This window comes from Anolis sagrei, chromosome 2, assembly GCF_037176765.1.
Source record: "Anolis sagrei isolate rAnoSag1 chromosome 2, rAnoSag1.mat, whole genome shotgun sequence".
NCBI lineage: Eukaryota > Metazoa > Chordata > Lepidosauria > Squamata > Dactyloidae > Anolis > Anolis sagrei.
In genome coordinates, this window is record NC_090022.1 from 176,525,795 (window position 1) to 176,544,630 (window position 18,836).

Sequence of the window (18,836 nt, forward strand, 5' to 3'; positions counted from 1 at the left end):
AACTTGCAGTTTCTCAAGTCGCTCCTGACACGACAAAAAAAAATTGGGATATACTCTCAACGGGATATTCTCTCAATGGGATATTTTTTCAGGTCACTATGATTAGCAGGATTGGGAATTCTGAATGCTGAACTCTTACTCCCAGCAGCCTTAGTCACAATAACCAATGGGATGAGATAGTTATGACTAATAGGCTTGGGCAATCCATGGTTCTAAATGGTTCTAAAGTACTTACAAAACTAAAGTTCTGGTGGTGAAAATTTCAGAACTCTAACAAAACTTTCAAAATTTTATTATTATTTCATTATTGGTGATTTTAATGACGGAACCAATTAGGAACTGCCATTTATTATGAAATTTTGAGAGTTTTGTTAGAGTTCTGAAATTTTCACCACCAGAACTTTAGTTTTGTAAGTACTTTAGAACCATTTAGAACCATGGATTGCCCAAGCCTAATGACTAAGCTTTTCAGTAGAAATTAAGTCTGGATGCAACACAGTAATTCTCAGTCAAAGATATACAGGGTTAGTCAAAATGCATAGGCCAATAAGCCATTCAATTGAATGGCTTATTGGCCTATGCATTTTGACTAACCCTGTACTTTCTGGGATGTTTTAGATAGGGCAAGCACATTTCACAATGGGCAATATCAAGGAGGTCGCTCATTCATAGGGCCATCATGACAGCAGATGATAGCAACAAAAGATAACACAACAACAGCAGCAGCAGCAACATGGACATTTCACTTCTCCATAAAATATTTTTTAAATCCTCTGTTTAAAGTCTTGTGGGGATAAGTTCTATATTTATAGTTGAAGTTTCCCCCCACTAGTTTGGAACAGGGTTTGTTAAACATTTCCACTCGGGACCCCTTTTGACTGAAGACATTTTTATGTTACCCTGGGTCTACAAATATATTAAATAGTCAAAACAAATCAGCATTTGTGATTTACTAGAGGTGTGTAAAGCAGCTGAAATCTGACTAGCCATTTGTTTCATAAAGATTCAGTGGGGTGATGTGGGAAATACCATTTTGTCTTGTAAACTGAATCTCTGAAGCTTCGTAATTGTTTAGTTAAGATTTGTTCCATTAGCAGCAATGGGGACAATTTCGAGGCTCGCTTCTCTGTCCTTTTTACAGTCATCAGGATGAAACTTGGCACTTGTAGGCAACATTTACAACTCTAAGCCTGCCAAGTTTCAGAATGTTTTAGTCATTCACTAATTTTCAGGAATATATATATACACTAGGCTTGGGTAACTACGGAAAAATTTGATTCTAAACTCGTTTCGTTTTTAGGGGGGCCCTTGCGTTTCGTTTTTTTAAAGAATTCCGAAATTTCCCTTTAAAAAATTTCGAAATATAGGAAATTTCGTAAAATTACGAATTGATTCGTTAATGGCGGACGCGATTGCGCAATATGCTAAAAAACCCTCCAAATGGGACAGGGGGAACTTCTGAAGCTTCCCTCTCCCTCTGTTGTTGACTGTTGGTGTGATAATTTATTTTTTATCACTGATAAAACAAACAACAACTATAAAACTTGCACCAGACATACGGAAATAATTATGAAACAATTACGAAACAATTTCGAAACAATTTTGAACCAATTACGAAACAATTATGAAACAATACGAAATAAATTGGAAAAATTGTTTCGATTTTTAATTACTCCTCACAGTAGTCCTGCATGGCTCAATATTGGATCGTAAGCTAATTTAAATATGAATTAATAACGAATTACGAAATTAACGAACGAAACCGCCCAAGCCTAATATACACACATATATACTAGGGCTGTCCAAACACGGAAAAATTTGTTTCTAAACTCGATTCGTTTTTAGGGGTTTTTTGCGTTTCGTTATTTAAAAGAATTCCGAAAATTTCCTTTAAAAAAATTCGATATTTACGAAATTTCGGGAATCAAAAACCAATTACAAAACAATTACGAATCGATTACAAATCGATTCGTTAATGGCAGCCGCGATCGCGCAATACGCTAAAAAAACTTCTGAAGCTTCCCTCTCCCTCTGTTGTTGACTGTTGGTGTGATAATTATATATTTTTTCACTGAGAAAACAAACAGCAACCCTAAAACTTGCACCAGACATGCGGAAATAATAACGAAACATTTACGAATCAATAACGAATCAATAAAGAATCAATTACGAAACAATTACGAAACGAAATGGAAAAATTTGTTTCGTTTTTTAGTTGCTCCTGAATGGTTCAATATCGCTTCATTATAAAAAAAATAACGAAATTTTAACGAATTATGAAATTACGAAACGAAACCGCCTAGCCCTAATATATACATACATACATACATACAAGAAGTACCCCCTTGAATTTCTGCAAAATGTGACAAAATAATCAGGGCATCAATCCTATAAAGTTTCAGAAAGGTTTGTTCATATACTGATTTTTAGGACTTTCAAAAGGTTTTTCTCTCTCTCCTACTATATAAAGAAAGACAGGCACTGAGGGGAGGAGATCAGCTTTACAGAAAGCCATGTGATTGGCTGACAAGGAGAAAAAACAACATGCAGATGTCATAGTCAATTACATCAGCCACTTTGCCCTCCTACCACCCAAACAATTATGGAGTATGTTACACTGAAAAAAACACAACTTGAAATGCTCCGAAGCAACAAATCTTTACTAATCTCTCAGAAATGTTTGAGAGGCTTCCTTTACATTTTGTAATGCTTCAAAGGGGGTCCTGTTCTGATTAGTAATTCAGAGATTTTGGGGATTTGTATTAATGAATCATCCAAATCTCCTAATTATGAAACAGACCTCCAAAGCTTTGTACAGCCTATTTGCCTATTCATAAATTACAGCTGAAGCGTCTTCTGCAGAGCTCACTGCACTCCTGCAGAGCCCACTGTAAACACTGCACTGCAGATTCATGTAAATGTCTAGAATAGCAACTATGTAATGTTCAGAGAACTTTTAGGGTTCCCAATTTTTCAGGACCCCAATATTGAGCTAAGAGACCCTCATTTGGCGTTGGGACCCACAGTTTAAGAAGTAGTGATTTAGGAAACCAATTACATTGGACTCTTTGTTGAGATTTGGATCCAGCCACACAACCAAGGATAACAAAATCCAAGGATGCTTAAGTCTCTCTATACAATGGCACAGTGAAATGGGTCTTTTATATAAAATGATAAAATCAAGGTTTGATTTTTGGAATTTTAGAAATATTTACAAGCTGTAGATGATGGATGTGCTGGTACGGCTGTACCAGGAGCTCCAACTTTATTTTCTTTTTGTTATCTGTTTTGCAGTCATAGGACAGGCCACCTATCAGTCATAATTAAACTTTGGTTCCGTCCCTTGATCAGGGCTCTGGGAGGGAAAGGAGCCATTTTTGGGGCAGTCTCACACAAGGTAGCTAAGCTATAGGATGTAGACCAGCTCATCCCATATAAAAGCTTCCTTTCCCCGGTGGCGCAGTGGGTTAAAGCACTGAGCTGCTGAGCTTGTTGATCGAAAGGTCGCAGGTTCGATTCCGGGGAGCGGCGTGAGCTTCCGCTGTCAGCCCTAGCTTCTGCCAACCTAGCAGTTTGAAAACATGCAAATGTGAGTAGATCAATAGGTACCGTTCCGGCGGGAAGGTAACGGCACTCCATGCAGTGATGCCGACCACATGACCTTGGGGGTGTCTACGGACAACACTGGCTCTTCGGCTTAGAAATGGAGATGAGCACCACACCCCAGAGTCAGACATGACTGGACTTCATGTCAGGGGACAACCTTTACCTTTACTTTTCTCAATAACATCTGGGGATACAAAGCAGAAATTCCAGGGGAAAGGTCCCAAAAGCTCTGGCTGAGAGCTCACAGCCTCTCAGCCTCACAGCATCAGAGGGAAATAGCCCTGAAGTTTTCTAAGAATTCTTGAGGGGAGAACAGCATTACAGATCCACGGAACTCCAGCTGAAATATCTTCAAGCCTCGGCTGGTAGGTCTACTCGATACCCAGACGCATTTGGAATTGGTAGTAGGACTCACATCGATGAGGCATAGATAATAGACAGCCTAGGAGAGGTTAAAAAGAGTTTTTTTCCTACAGAGAAAGTTCAGTTAATCAAAGTCAGGTGCCAGTCCATTGAGGACTAGACTAAGAAAGCCTTTAAGTGTTGTTTGAACCATTGAAGATTTACTAGGTTCTTGTGGGTTTTTTCAGGCTATAGAGCCATGTTCTAGAGGCATTTCTCCTGACGTTTCACCTGCATCTATGGCAAGCATTGAAGATTTGTTGTTTGTTCGATAATACTTTGTTGACCATTAAAGACTCTAAAGACCATCACTTCAGAAAAATCCCTGAGAACCTCTCTTTGAGGCTTCCCGCTGGGCTTAAAGTATACGTCCTATAGAAAAGACAGTTGTTACAGGCCCAGTGCGCAACGGAACAATGGAACCCATGCATGTTCAATCCATGGATACAAATGATTGACTTATAAACACTGTTGCTTCACTGCAAATGATAGGGACTGGAGGGAGTTGAACCTAATTTGTGAAATATCGCTTCAAGCCCTGAAACTAGGTTGCCTGGGAAAGAGTTAGAAGCCTTTAAAAATGAAACCTATTGTCTTACTCTTCCTTTCCCTCCTCAGCCCCACACCGTCTGTGGAATGGACCCATAAGAACAGGATGAACCTTTCACCTAATGTCGTGTTTGAGAATGCAAAGAAAACCCTGCGTATCCTAAACGTGACCGACGACGATGACGGAGACTATGAATGTATTGCTGAGAATGACCACGGCAAAATCCGCCTGACATACACTGTTAACGTTGAAGGTATATTCACAGTCATAATACTTGGGTGTTGCTGTGATAAGAATGAGGGGCATCGGCTAAGTTTGGGAGCTCACAGGAGGGGGAAAGGGTGTGTGACTGCTCCCTAAAAAATAGCAAGAAGTTATTTATTACAGGTCCCACTAGGGTAGAGGGGAATATTCAGCAAAATGTCAGGATTATCGTTTTTTAATGAAGAAAGAAAAAAACCCATACAGAGCATGATTTATTCAGCGTTGTGGAAAGGTCATTTTTGATGGTCTACACCTCTCAAAGTTATTTTTTCATCCAGATGGTACGTTTTTGAAACTTTAAGTCTCACTTAGTGTCTACAGTACAGTAGGGTACAGAATTACAGCAGTTTGAGACTATATTTCATCACCAAAAGTCTATCTAGTCCACCATTCCGTTTCATTCAGAAGCCTATCATAGACCCACAAGTAGAATAACATCCTTATATTCATGTTCCACAGTCACTAATATACTACCCCTAGTAGTAGAGGGAATATATATTCATTGATAGTCTCTAAATGTATCTGTTTCCTTTTGAAAAACATTCAAGCTGGATTTAATGGTTTTTAACGGCTATGGCTAAATGCTATGGAATTCTAGGATTGGTAGTTTTGTTTTATATTTTCCCTTCTCTGTCAGCTCTTGTGTTTCAATAAACTGCAACTCCCAGGACTCCATGGGATGGAGCTGTGGTGTTGTTGTTGTTCATTCGTTCAGTCGTCTCCGACTCTTCGTGACCTCATGGACCAGTCCACGCCAGAGCTCCCTGTCAGCCGTCACCACCCCCAGCTCCTTCAAGGTCAGTCCAGTCACTTCAAGGATGCCATCCATCCATCTTGCCCTTGGTCGGCCCCTCTTCCTTTTGCCTTCCACTTTCCCCAGCATAATTGTCTTCTCTAGGTTTTCCTGTCTCCTCATGATGTGGCCAAAGTACTTCAACTTTGTCTCTAGTATCCTTCCCTCCAATGAGCAGTCGGGCTTTATTTCCTGGAGGATGGACTGGTTGGATCTTCTCGCAGTCCAAGGCACTCTCAGAACTTTCCTCCAACACCACAGCTCAAAAGCATCGATCTTCCTTCGCTCAGCCTTCCCTAAGATCCAGCTCTCACATCCGTGGTGTTAAAGTGCTGTAAATCTGCGGTGTGGATGGAAAGCCGGTCTCCCCCAATCTCGTTTCCTCCTAGAAATTTTGGACATCAACTGCCCTTGGCCCCAGGCAATTGGCCAGTGTTCTGGAAGCATAGGAGATCTAGCCCAACGCGTTTTTATCTCTGTGTTTTAAAGTCCCAATGACCTTTGAGGCGTCTACGGACAACGCCGGCTCATCAGCCTAGAAACGGAGATGAGCACCACCCCCCAGTATTGGACACCACTAGACTTAATGTCAAGGGGAAACCTTTACCTTTACTTATATAAAGTTTAATAAAAAAAAACCTATGCTTTATGAACGTATAAACTTTTACCTTTACTAATGTTTCTTTTGCTGTCTGGGCCCCTGCTCAGAAGACTTCATCTCATTTTCTGTCCCCATGATAATTGGATTTTGAACATTTGGCTTGTTGTGGAAACAAGGATTGTTGGTAAAGCTTCAGTTGAGAACTTTTCCCCATGATAATAACCCTTTCAGGAGTGAATTTCCCTTCTGAGAGGTAGATTTCTTTCACTTCCTCTTGTTTCACCCCTGTTCTTAACTAGGAATCATATGTAAGTTGGATGTTTGTAACTTGGGGACTGCTTGTATTCCCTTGCTGCCAAGTGCACCATCTTCTCCAACTCTTTGTGCGGGCCAGTAGATTTCCAGGGGCATCGCAGTCAGCCTTTCAGCTGCTGAGGACACCCTTGAGGCTTACACTTTCTTAGAATATTGCCAAGGGTGCTGGCAAGCATCCCAATGATGAATTCACAAATGAAAACCGGATGAATTCAGTTTTACAGGCTATCAATGTCTTTTTCAAAAAAATTTTAAATCTATGCTCAGTGAAAATTCTGCTGCCAACCTCATCTCTCAGTGGAACAGTAATTTCTGTAGCAAAGTGAGAACATGGATGAGGAGGACCCCACCAATTTTGGCAATCCTCAAAACTTCCCTCCCTGCAATGCACGTCTTATAATGAAAACCTCTGTAGAAATAGAGATGAATCCCATTTCTACAAGGTTTCTATACAGTTGATTTCCGTGGGGGAAAAAGTTATGTGTATGCTTCACTTCTCCTACTTTGAAATCCAGTGAAGTTTAAAGCTTAATAATTTCGGCTGGGTTGGTCCCGATATATTTATTTATTTATTTATTTATTTATTATTTACTATATTTATATATCGTCCCTCTCAGCCCGCAGGTGACTCGGGGCGGTTCACAATCAGTGCCAAGACCATAAAATACAATTAAAAACATCAAAATAATATAAAACCATAGCAAAGTCAATAACAAACATATATCATTCATGGGTTGTTGTAGGTTTTTCTGGGCTATATGGCCATGTTCTAGAGGCATTTTCTCCTAAGAGAAAATGCCTCTAGAACATGGCAATATAGCCCAGAAAAACCTACAACAACCCAGTGATTCTGGCCATGAAAGCCTTCGACAATATATATTATTCATGTCTCCTTGATGAAAACATCGAGCAATCACATCATCTAATCATTCCATTTTTCTATGTCAGTTATGCTGTACTTGCAAACGCTTGCTAAAAAATCCAAGTCTTGACTTTTCTCCGGAATGTTAAAAGGGATGGGGCCAATCTGATATCCCTAGGGAGGGCGTTCCATAGCCGAGGGGCCACCACTGAGAAGGCCCTGTCTCTCGTCCCCGCCAGCAACTCTTGTGACGAGGGTGAGATCGAGAGCAGGGCCTCCGCAGAAGATCTTAAAGAGATGCTATTATTCAAACCATCACTTTTTGGTCTACAGTGAGTTTCTAGGAAAGGAAGAGACATAGCCGTGGCACAAATGTGGTATCACTCAATGGCACTTGGGGGAGAGGGTAAAACCGTTCCTCTACTATGTCAGATACTTTTAAGAATCACTGAGGCAATTAACATACAAACATTTCTTACAGCCATAAAATTTCTTGGAAACATGTGTTTTAAGAGGAATGCACACAACTAGACAAAATATACTGGAAGTTGATAAAATTAGGAACTAAGTGTAACCAAGCTTTTGACAAATTAAACCATTCTAAGATGTAAACCAAGCTCACTACTATAGTCCACAGAGTTATACTCCAAATGAGATCAGCATAACTATTAGTTATAATGTACTTCAGATGGACAGCATTGTTCTGGCACTGAGTGCTATGATATGAAAAGACACTGAATAAAATATTAGATGTCACACAAGCAAATGAACAGAAAAACATAAAAATATTTATGATGATTATTGCAACTTCACAAAACAATCAAAGCCAAATGAGTTTATATTGGCAATGGGGAGACAACAGGGTACAAAATGGGTAGGAAGGAATGAGAGAGGCAAGGGAAGGATGTATGTCACCTCCCATCATCCTTAGGCATCCAGGCCTAAGTATTTGTTAAGTATTTCAAAATGCTAAGTTGAAGTTTTAAGTCTCTCCGTTGCCAGATAGTTTGGAACTAAAGGCAAATGTCATGGAATGTGGTACAAACCAATCTTATTGGGAGGTCAAGGACTCATTTTGTTCCTTCTGTTTGATTTTGGAAAGAAAACACAGAGGGACTTGAAAGCCCAGGATAAGATATATTGCTATAGAAGTTAACACTGCATGGATGACAGTAACTTGAACTTTGGCTTTATATTCAATGTGGGCCAAGTAATAGAAGTGTGAACGTTGGAGCTTCAAGGGTGCCAACTTTTCAAAGGATTCTAGCAAAAGTTGTCCTCAGAAACTTTTTTTAAAAAAGCCCTGAAAATTCAGAACAGGTTAAGAATCATAGAATCAAAGAGTTGGAAGAGACCTCATTGGCCATCCAGTCCAACCCCCTGCCAAGAAGCAGGAACATCGCATTCAAATCACCCCTGACAGATGGCCATCCAGCCTCTGTTTAAAAGCTTCCAAAGAAGGAGCCTCCATCACACTCCGGGGCAGAGAGTTCCACTGCTGAATGGCTCTCACAGTCAGGAAGTTCTTCCTCATGTTCAGATGGAATCTCCTCTCTTGTAGTTTGAAGCCATTGTTCCGCGCCCTAGTCTCCAGGGAAGCAGAAAACATGCTTGCTCCCTCCTCCCTGTGGCTTCCTCTCACATATTTATACATGGCTATCATATCTCCTCTCAGCCTTCTCTTCTTCAGGCTAAACATGCCCAGCTCCTTAAGCCGCTCCTCATAGGGCTTGTTCTCCAGACTCTTGATCATTTTAGTCGCCCTCCTCTGGACACATTCCAGCTTGTAAATATCTCTCTTGAATTGTGGTGCCTAGAATTGGACACAATATTCCAGGTGCAGTCTAACCAAAGCAAAATAGAGGGGTAGCATGACTTCCCTAGATCTAGACACTAGGCTCCTATTGATGCAGGCCAAAATCCCATTGGCTTTTTTTGCCGCCACATCACATTGTTGGCTCATGTTTAACTTGTTGTCCACAAGGACTCCAAGATCTCTTTCACACGTACTGCTCTCGAGCCAGGCATCCCCCATTCTGTATCTTTGCATTTCGTTTTTTCTGCCTAAGTGGAGTATCTCGCATTTGTCCCTGTTGAACTTCATTTTGTTAGTTTTGGCCAATCATCTCTCTAATCTGTCAAGATCGTTTTGAATTCTGCTCCTGTCTACTGGAGTATTGGCTATCCCTCCCAATTTGGTGAGATGGAACATGATTCAGACAAGGAGCGTGATGTTCCTTTGTTTTCTGTGGACAGTCATACTGACCAGCATTTTGGAGACAAAAACTGAGACAAATGGGGACAAACAACATCAATGTGTGGGCAGAAATTATGACTCATTAAGTGACAGAAGTAGTCACGAGTTACTTTTCTGTTGACTATTTTTGCTAGAATCTTTTGGAAAGCTGGTAATTATTCAAAACAATAAAATGATTCTTTTTGGGACAGATTGTAGCCAGTTTCATGATCACGTGAGTGTGGTGGATTCTGGGAGCTATAATCCCAAATAGGGACCATTGCAACATCTTGATGGAATAACTGAAGGTATTTATTTGTTGTGTCAGGGCAACCAGTAAATTGTATTACATTTCTAACAGAACAAAACAAACAAACAAACAAACAGACAAAACACAAAATTTGCAAGTTTGGTAGTTGATTAAATGTCCTTTGACCAGTATCTGGCCACTTGGAGTGCCTCTGGTGTTGCTGCAAGAAGGTCCTCCATTGTGCATGTAGCAGGGCTCAGGTTGCATTGCAGCAAGTGGTCAGTGGTTTGCTCTCCACACTCGCATGTCGTGGATTCCACTTTGTGGCTCCATTTCTTGAGGTTGGCTCTGCATCTCGTGGTGCCAGGGTGCAGTATGTTCAGCGCCTTCCAAGTTGCCCAGTCTTCTGTGTGCCCAGGGGGAGAGTCTCTCATTTGGTATCAGCCATTGGTTGAGGTTCTGGGTTTGAGCCTGCCACTTTTGGACTCTCGCTTGCTGAGGTGTTCCAGCGAGTGTCTCTGGTGGGAGACATGCTTAATATGTTTGCGGAGTTAGTAATAAGGGTGCAGATTAAACACGGTTTTGTTTTTTTCAGCTGCTCCATACTGGATAAAAAAGCCTGTGAGCCAGATCTATGCTCCAGGGGAGAACGTACGCCTGGATTGCGAAGTTGAGGGAAAACCCAAACCAGAGGTCTCATGGAGAATAAATGGAATCCCTCTTGATGGTGAGCAAATGGGTATTCAGGAGAACCTGGATAAGGAACAGAGTGCCATGCTTCCATTTCCTGACCTTGGATTCTTTGCTGTGTTTCAGATATGATGCCAGAAAGGCGGAGGAGGGTACAACCTGGAGCTTTGATCCTCAGTGAGGTGGAGCCCAACGATACGGCAGTCATCCAGTGTGAGGCCCATAACATACATGGCAGCCTCCTGGCTAATGCCTACATCCTTGTCCTCCGTAAGTTGACATAATGGCCTTGAATTAGTGAACGGCTTGGAAAGCTATTTTTTATAATGTTATTAGTCATACTCATAGTGCCAGGATTTCCTAAAGTAGCAGTTTACCATTATAGTGGCAACATTTTGTGCCATACTGTATCTCTTTCGCTTTCATGTTCTTCAAAAATGATTATTTATTTATTTATCGTGTCATCAGCAACCATATCATTGTGTTACAATTCTAACAGAACAAAACAAACACACAGATTAAAAAGGAAAAGGAAAAGAAAAACACAGATTTTGCAAATTTGGTAGTTGGTTAGATGTCCTTTGACCAGTATCTGGCCACTTGGAGTGCCTCTGGTGTTGCCGCAAGAAGGTCCTTCATTGTGCATGTGGCAGGGCTCAGGTTGCATTGCAGCAGGTGGTCAGTGGTTTGCTCCTCTCCACACTCGCATGTCGTGGATTCCACTTTGAGCCCCATTTCTTGAGGTTGGCTCTGCATCTCGTGGTGCCAGAGCGCAGTCTGTTCAGCGCCTTCCAAGTCACCCAGTCTTCTGTGTGCCCAGGGGGAAGTCCCTCATCTGGTATCACCCATGGATTGAGGTGCTGGGTTTGGGTCTGCCACTTTTGGACTCTCGCTTGCTGGGGTATTCCAGCGAGTGTCTCTGTAGATCTAAGAAAACTATGTCTTGATTTAAGTTGTTGACGTGCTGGCTGATACCCAAACAGGGGATGAGCTGGAGATGTCTCTGCCTTGGTCCTTTCACTATTGGCTGCTACTTCCCGGTGGATGTCAGGTGGTGCAATACCGGCTAAGCAGTGTCATTTCTCCAGTGGTGTGGGGCACAGACACCCTGTGATAATGCGGCATCTCATTAAGAGCCACATCTACTGTTTTAGTGTGGTGAGATGTGTTCCACACTGGGCATGCATACTCAGCAGCAGAGTAGCATAGCGCAAGGGCAGATGTCTTCACTGTGTCTTGTTGTGATCCCCAGGTTGTGCCAGTCAGCTTTCGTATGATGTTGTTTCTAGCGCCCACTTTTTGCTTGATGATTAAATTGGTTACTTTTAGTTGCTTGTTTTCTTTTCTTTTTTTGTTTAAGTGCAACAAGCCGTGGTCTTACGATGCAAAACCAAGAGGCCATCCCTTGTAACTATAAAAGGGGTGACTTTATTTTTCATTATCCATATTGCACAATTATAACTGTCGGATATAATTTCAACTGTGATGGGATTGTAATTTGGTGAAGACAATTGACTTCTCTGACACAAAGCTCTGGTGCTATATATCAGGGGAATAGAATGTAGAAGTATGTTTGCCTCGCCAAATTACAAATCCCAGATTTGCATAAATTAGAACTAAGGCGGTTAGAATGGCATAAAACTGCTACAATTTGTAGTGTGGATACATATATACGAACAGATATTCCACGGGGCACCCACACAAAAGCTTAAGATTCAAAACTCACCCAATACTTAGGTTCTTGTAGGTTTTTTCGGGCTATAGGGCCATGTTCTAGAGGCATTTCTCCTGACGTTTCTCCTGCCTCTAGAACATGGCCCTATAGCCCGAAAAAACCCACAAGAACCTAGTGATTCCAGCCATGAAAGCCTTCGACAATACACCCAATACTTTTTTGCTTGAATTCTGTAATGCTCTGAAGTCAGTTTTATTTTCAGAGCAAGAAAAGCAAAGCAATTCCTCTTTAAATTAAGAAGATAGTCTGCCTCTCGCCATGAGGAGAGGGAAGCAGAAGGATGGGACAAGCTGAGTGAGCTGGGAAAGAGACTGAGAGATCACTGAATTCTGGGAAATGTAGTTTGGGAAAGAGACTGAGAGAGCTCTATGGCAGAGAATTCAAAAGGCCCTGTCTAAACTACATTTCCCAAAATTCTACTCATTATCAGAAATCCCCAATAAGAGACAGATTTGTTCCTCCATAGCAGCAGTTCCAATAAATTGTTGAATCTGCAAAGAGGAGGATTGACTGATACTTCAATACTAGTAAGCAAATCTGTATTGGGGTGGGAAGAAATCCTCAAATTGAAGTCCTGTTGGTTAAAGACATGCAATAAGATAGCTCTTGTGGCTTTTTTAAAAAAATTGTTAAAACTTTTTTAAAAATCCCGAATATCAGTAGATATATGAATATTTCTGAAACTTGGGGGAATTGTCCCCTGTTATCTTGTGTCATTGTACAGAAAATTCAAAGAGATAGCTCTTTTTTGTTTTTTTAAGTTTGTAAAAACTTTGAAATTTCCCCAAAAATACATGCATGAGTGAAATGTTTTGAAACTTGATGAGCTAATGGTGGTAAATGTGTTCTATAGTCGTAGTAACTTTCATGCCAATAGCTCTAACAACAAGGGAGAAAGCAGCCCCTGAAGTCTCCCCATTGGCTCAATTATTTAATGAAAAGTAATGAAAAAGTGGCCAACTCCTTATAGTTATGATACGGACCCCGTCCAATTTCATAAACACTTTAGAAATCATTTGTAAAAACTGTTTGTAAAATCTTTGAAATTTTCCCAATAATCCATGGATGAGTGAAATGTTTTGAAACGTGATGAGCTAATGGTGGTAAATGTGTTCTATAGTTCTATAGCAACTTTTGTGCCAATAGCTCTAACAACAAGGGAGAAAGCAGCCCCTGAAGTTTTCCCATTGACTCAATTACTTAATGAAAAGTAACGAAAAAGTGGCCAACTCCTTATAGTTACGATACGGACCCCGTCCAATTTCATAAACACTTTAGAAATGATTTTTTCCCCACCCCCTAATTTTATAATGAGCACTGAAGCAGTTTTTTTCTTTGATCGTAGAGGCCTAGTGATTGCACCTATGTTATAATCACAATATAATTTAATTATGTCACAAAAGAATTAATAGGAAGTAATGATAAACTGGTTTTGAGCTCAGGATAAGAGTGAGATTGTCGTGAACCAGAAACCTTAAAGGAGCCAAACACACAGTAAAAGTCCAAACAATGTTTATTAATGTAACAAAAATAGCTTAGAAACACTTAACTCAGTGTTACTAGCAATAACTAAAAAGACTGCAGCAACTGCTGTGCAAAAAACAAAACGTAGCAGATAATCTGGATTATACTGGAATATAATCTGGGATAACAAAAAGTTTTAACAAACTGCTTCAAAATCACAGAGTTCAATAACTATGAAGAAACAAGGTGGAAGTAAGCAAAATCGTAGTCCAGAAACAGTCCCAAGTCAAAACATGTTCACAAGCAGAAGATAAAGTCGTCCAAAAACAATCCGGAGTCAAAACGGGAGTTGAAGTTAGCACTTACGAGATTCCAGTCTGTAGAAGCATGGTAGCACAGCAATCTGCAGTCCCAGGACCCAAGTCAAGAGTAATGGCAGCAACGAAGTCCCAAATACGATTACAACACTTTGCCTACTGCAAAGTCCCCAATGTTTGATACCTTCTTATATCCTATAACTCATTATCGAATGATGACCTGCTCTCCACCATGTCTTCATCACTCTCAGCTGCCTTAGCTTTCACAGCTGCTCGCCACCGCCCGTCCCTCCAACTTTTCCAGTGTCTATCAAGACTTAGATCACCCCATGCATTACCAGATTGCCAGTCTCCCAAAAACCCTTCAAACTCATCACTAGATATTGGTTGTGTACATATGTCCCTGATCTCTTGTACACGGGTCCAGTCCAGCCCATCCTCCTCTCCGTTATCACTCCCAGTTACATCACTCCCCGTGAACCCCATAAAGTCTTCCTCCTCAGTTGGAGCATTGAGTATTTCACGGATCTGCTTTCTTTCCCGTTCTTCATCTGACTCTTGATCCCGAGTAACCCACTTCAAACCTCTACTCCTGTCTCCCTCCTCCTCCATTTCATCTGAGAAGCCTTTGAACGAATCAGTATCTGTAGGTGTCATGAATATCTCCCTAATTCGTTTCCTTTGCTGCTCTTGTTCCAACACCTGAGCAGCCCTCTTTCCCCTTCTACTACCAGTTGTAGCTTGACCAGCACACTCTACTACAACAGAGATTTGGTGACACCTTGATGGTGGCAAATAGGGATATTTTCCAAAACACAAAAAGAGCATGCTGCCCCCATATAGTGCTCCCATCCTCCCATTGTCTTGTGCCCTTGAACTGTCCTGATTTGGGCACAAACAGTGCTGCTGTCCTCCATTTTTCAACTGCTTTAAAAATGTCTCTCACTCCCCCCTTTTGTCCTGGCTTTCTCCAATGGCTGCAAACTGTGAATTGAAAATGCAGAAGTATTTTGCACTCAATAAATTCAATACAGAGGAAGAAAAGAGGAGCAGAATCTTGTCCTTCCCAATAGGCAAAAATTAAACCACTGCAATATCTCCTAGGCCAGTGATGGGCAACCTTTTGCCAAAAACCTGAGCATAACTTGGGTAGGGTGTCAACTTGGAGAAAAAAACCCCATAATTTTGCAATATTTATAGTTTAAATAAGAAAAATGTATATTCCATGCTGAGTTATGGAGTGAACAATTCTCAAACGTGCAGATGTTAAATTTGTAGAGCCTTTTACACACCTAGCAGTTCGAAAACATGCAAATGTGAGTAGATCAATAGGTACCGCTCCAGCGGGAAGGTAATGGCGCTCCATGCGGTCATTCTGGCCACATGACCTTGGAGGTGTCTATGGACAACGCTGGCTCTTCAGCTTAGAAATGGAGAGAGCACCACACCCCAGAGTCAGACATGACTGGACTTAATGTCAGGGGACAACCTTTACCTTTACTTTTACACATTTAAGGATGGAATTAGATTGGCTCTTATAAGGTGTACTTCTTTGTATGCGGCCGCATGTGGCCATGTGTCATCAAAAATAGCCATGCGTGTCAGTGCTGACATGCATGTCATAGGTTCACCATCACGATCCTAGGCAGTCTGTTCTTCCATATGAATAATTTTTGTAATCTTGTCCACACTCTGATGTTAGGCCACATTTGCCCCAGTTTTGTTATGGAGCATAGTGTCCATAACAAACAACGGATATTTGTAGGCTATATTCTTTTTCTGGATTTTCAATTTTCTGCATTTTGGTGGCTACTTTTACTAGAAAAACAGAACAAAAAAGCCATTGAATGCCTTAGTGATTAAGCAGTTATATTTGACGTAATGTGGACTCTTGTTCATTTTGTCAGCTGTAAAGTGTAGAGCCTCTGCGTTGATAGATGGTGATGCTCATGATAAGGTCAAGGGATTAGTTGAATGATGGGGAATGGGAAGGCAAAAAACAACAACAAGCAAACAGCTGGTGATTCTCTCATTTAATGGTTGCTAAAGATGTCCCCAAATAGACAACATAGTTAAACACTTGTACAGTCATGAAAAGCCTTTGTTCAGCACAAGTAAAGTTCATCTTCTACATCAATGATGGGCAATACAAAGAGCTGGAGGGCAATTTTCAGACCCCTAGACCCAGTCTGAGCCACACTGCCATTATCCTGAAATGGGAAGTGATGTTGCAGTCACTTTCAGTGATTTGTTTCTTTGATTCTTGGTTATTTGGAATGGAGCCCAAAACAGCATTTAGTGACAAAACTGTACCCTTAGGTCATTGTGTCCAACATAAAGTAATTGGGGTGACAGTGGTATTCAGCCTGTTTTCAGTTCCAGGAGGTGGTTAATTTAATAGTTTCAAAAACTTGGGAGGGAGATGTTTCACCCTATGACTAGGTGATCAGAGTGGAGACAGGCTAAATTGTTTGTTCACCTCTTGTCTTTCCTAAGACATAATTTCCTTCATTTTCTCTAGAGCTGCCAGCACAGATCCTAACCCCAGATGGGTTAGAGTACAGCGTGGTGGAGAACCAACTTGCCGTGCTGGACTGCATGGCCTTTGGGGTGCCCAGGCCCGAGGTGAAGTGGTGAGTTGTACCCCCTACAAACAATTCGATGAACTTTCCTTCTCTGTTTTAATAACGTTTTGTGTCATCGTTTGCAACTGCAATGGTTCCTTCTACCACCAGGAGCACTTTCACACTACACAGTTATACCACTTTGATTCCGTTTGAACTGCCAAGGTTGCATCCTGTGGAATCCTGGGACTTGTATTTTGATTAGAGGCAACAGAAGAATCCTTTAGCAGAGAATCTAAGTCAGTGATTCTTAACGTGTGGGTCCCCAGGTATTTTGGCCTACAACGCCTAGAAATCCCAGCCAGTTTACCAGCTGTTAGGATTTTGGGGAGTTGAAGGCCAAAACATCTGGGGACCCACAGGTTGAGAACCACTGATCTAAGTACATCTTAGAGCTTCCAGGATTCCATAGCTTGTTGCCATGACAGTCAAAGTAGGATCACGGCTCTCTTAAATGCAGTTTATAAGTTATCTTTTGATTATATCTTAAACTAGCCATCCCCTGCCACGTGTTGCTGTGGCCCACTCTGGTGATCATGGGGGTTGTGTGTGGGAGGTTTGACCCAATTCTATTGTTATTCGGGTTCAGAATGCTCTGTGATTGTAGGTGAACTACAAATCCCAGCAACTACAACTCCCAAATGTCAAGATTCTATTTTCCCCAAACTCCACCAGTGTTCACATTTGGGCATATTGAGTATCCGTGTAGAGTTTGGTCCTGATCCATCATTGTTTGAGTCCGAAATGCTCTCTGGATGTAGGTGAACTGCAACTCCAAAACCAAAGGACACTGCCCACCAAACCCTTCCAGTATTTTCTGTTGGTCATGGGAGAATTGTGTGCCAAGTTTGGTTCAATTCCATCATTGGTGGGGTTCAGAATATTCTTTGATTGTAGGTGAACTACAAATCCCAGCAACTACAACTCCCAAATGTCAAGATTCTATTTTCCCCAAACTCCGCCAGTGTTAACATTTGGGCATAATGAGTATTAATGTAGAGTTTGGTCCTGATCCATCATTGTTTGAGTCTGCAATGCTCTCTGGATGTAGGTGAACTACAACTCCAAAACCAAAGGACACTGCCCACCAAACCCAATATTTTCTGTTGGTCATGGGAGATCTGTGTGCCAAGTTTGGTTCAATTCCATCATTAGTGGGGTTCAGAATACTCTTTGATTGTAGGTGAACTATAAATCCCAGCAACTACAACTCCCAAATGACAAAAGCAATTTTTTGAGTGAAGGACATACATTGGGTTGTTAGGTGTCTTGTGTCCAAATTTGGTGTCAATTCATCCAGTGGATTTTGAGTTCTGTTAATCCTGCAAACGAACATTACATTTTTATTTATATAGATGTTTTGACTATATGAATGAATGAATGAATACAAATGGCAGTCCCTTTTGTATATTCAGGCCCAATCAAATGTAGGTTCCACAATGCTTCTTATCCTGTCAGGAGACTGGAAGTTATGAGGGTCTTCTTATAATCGGCTGGCATTGAATACTGCAATTATAGATTTATAGCCTAGAGCTAGGATCTGTAACTGTTCTGTAATTAGTATGACCTCGCAGCATTACTGTAAGATGCTACATTCCTGTAAAAACGCCCTCATCTCCTCCATCTTTTAGAGCGAGAAATCATTACAGGTGAGTGGTCCGTTCAGCTTCAGATTGAGGCATGAGAACAAGAATGTGTCCACCTCCTCTTCTGCCAGTAAGCAAGGTTGCAAAAACCCTGTTGTAAGTCCTTCACACAGTCCTGTTTACTGGTGGATGGAAATATTGCACCCCAATTGGGAGCTGATCTGATTTCTTTGCCTGATCCACTCACTGGCTTTTAAGATATTTATTAATTTACTAGCCGTCCCCTGCCACGTGTTGCTGTGGCCCATTCTGGTGGTCATGGGGGTTCTGTGTGGGAGGTTTGGCCCAATTCTATCGTTGGTGGGATTCAGAATGCTCTGTGATTGTAGGTGAACTACAAATCCCAGCAACTACAACTCCCAAACGTCAAGATTCTATTTTCCCCAAACTCCACCAGTGTTCACATTTGGGCATATTGAGTATTCCTGTAGAGTTTGGTCCTGATCCATTATTGTTTGAGTTCATAGTGCTCTCTAGATGT

At 41.3% G+C, this 18,836-nt stretch overlaps 1 protein-coding gene across 1 annotated transcript in view; it reads left to right on the forward strand.

Moving 5' to 3' along the window:
- Positions 1-18,836, forward strand: part of L1CAM (L1 cell adhesion molecule) — a 214,721-nt gene that overhangs the window by 121,760 nt on the left and 74,125 nt on the right. Inside the window, exons 9-12 of the mRNA XM_067464195.1 lie at positions 4,627-4,811; positions 10,475-10,606; positions 10,696-10,839; positions 16,607-16,718. Coding sequence (XP_067320296.1) covers positions 4,627-4,811; positions 10,475-10,606; positions 10,696-10,839; positions 16,607-16,718 — 573 coding nt within the window. The remainder of the gene's footprint in view (positions 1-4,626; positions 4,812-10,474; positions 10,607-10,695; positions 10,840-16,606; positions 16,719-18,836) is intronic.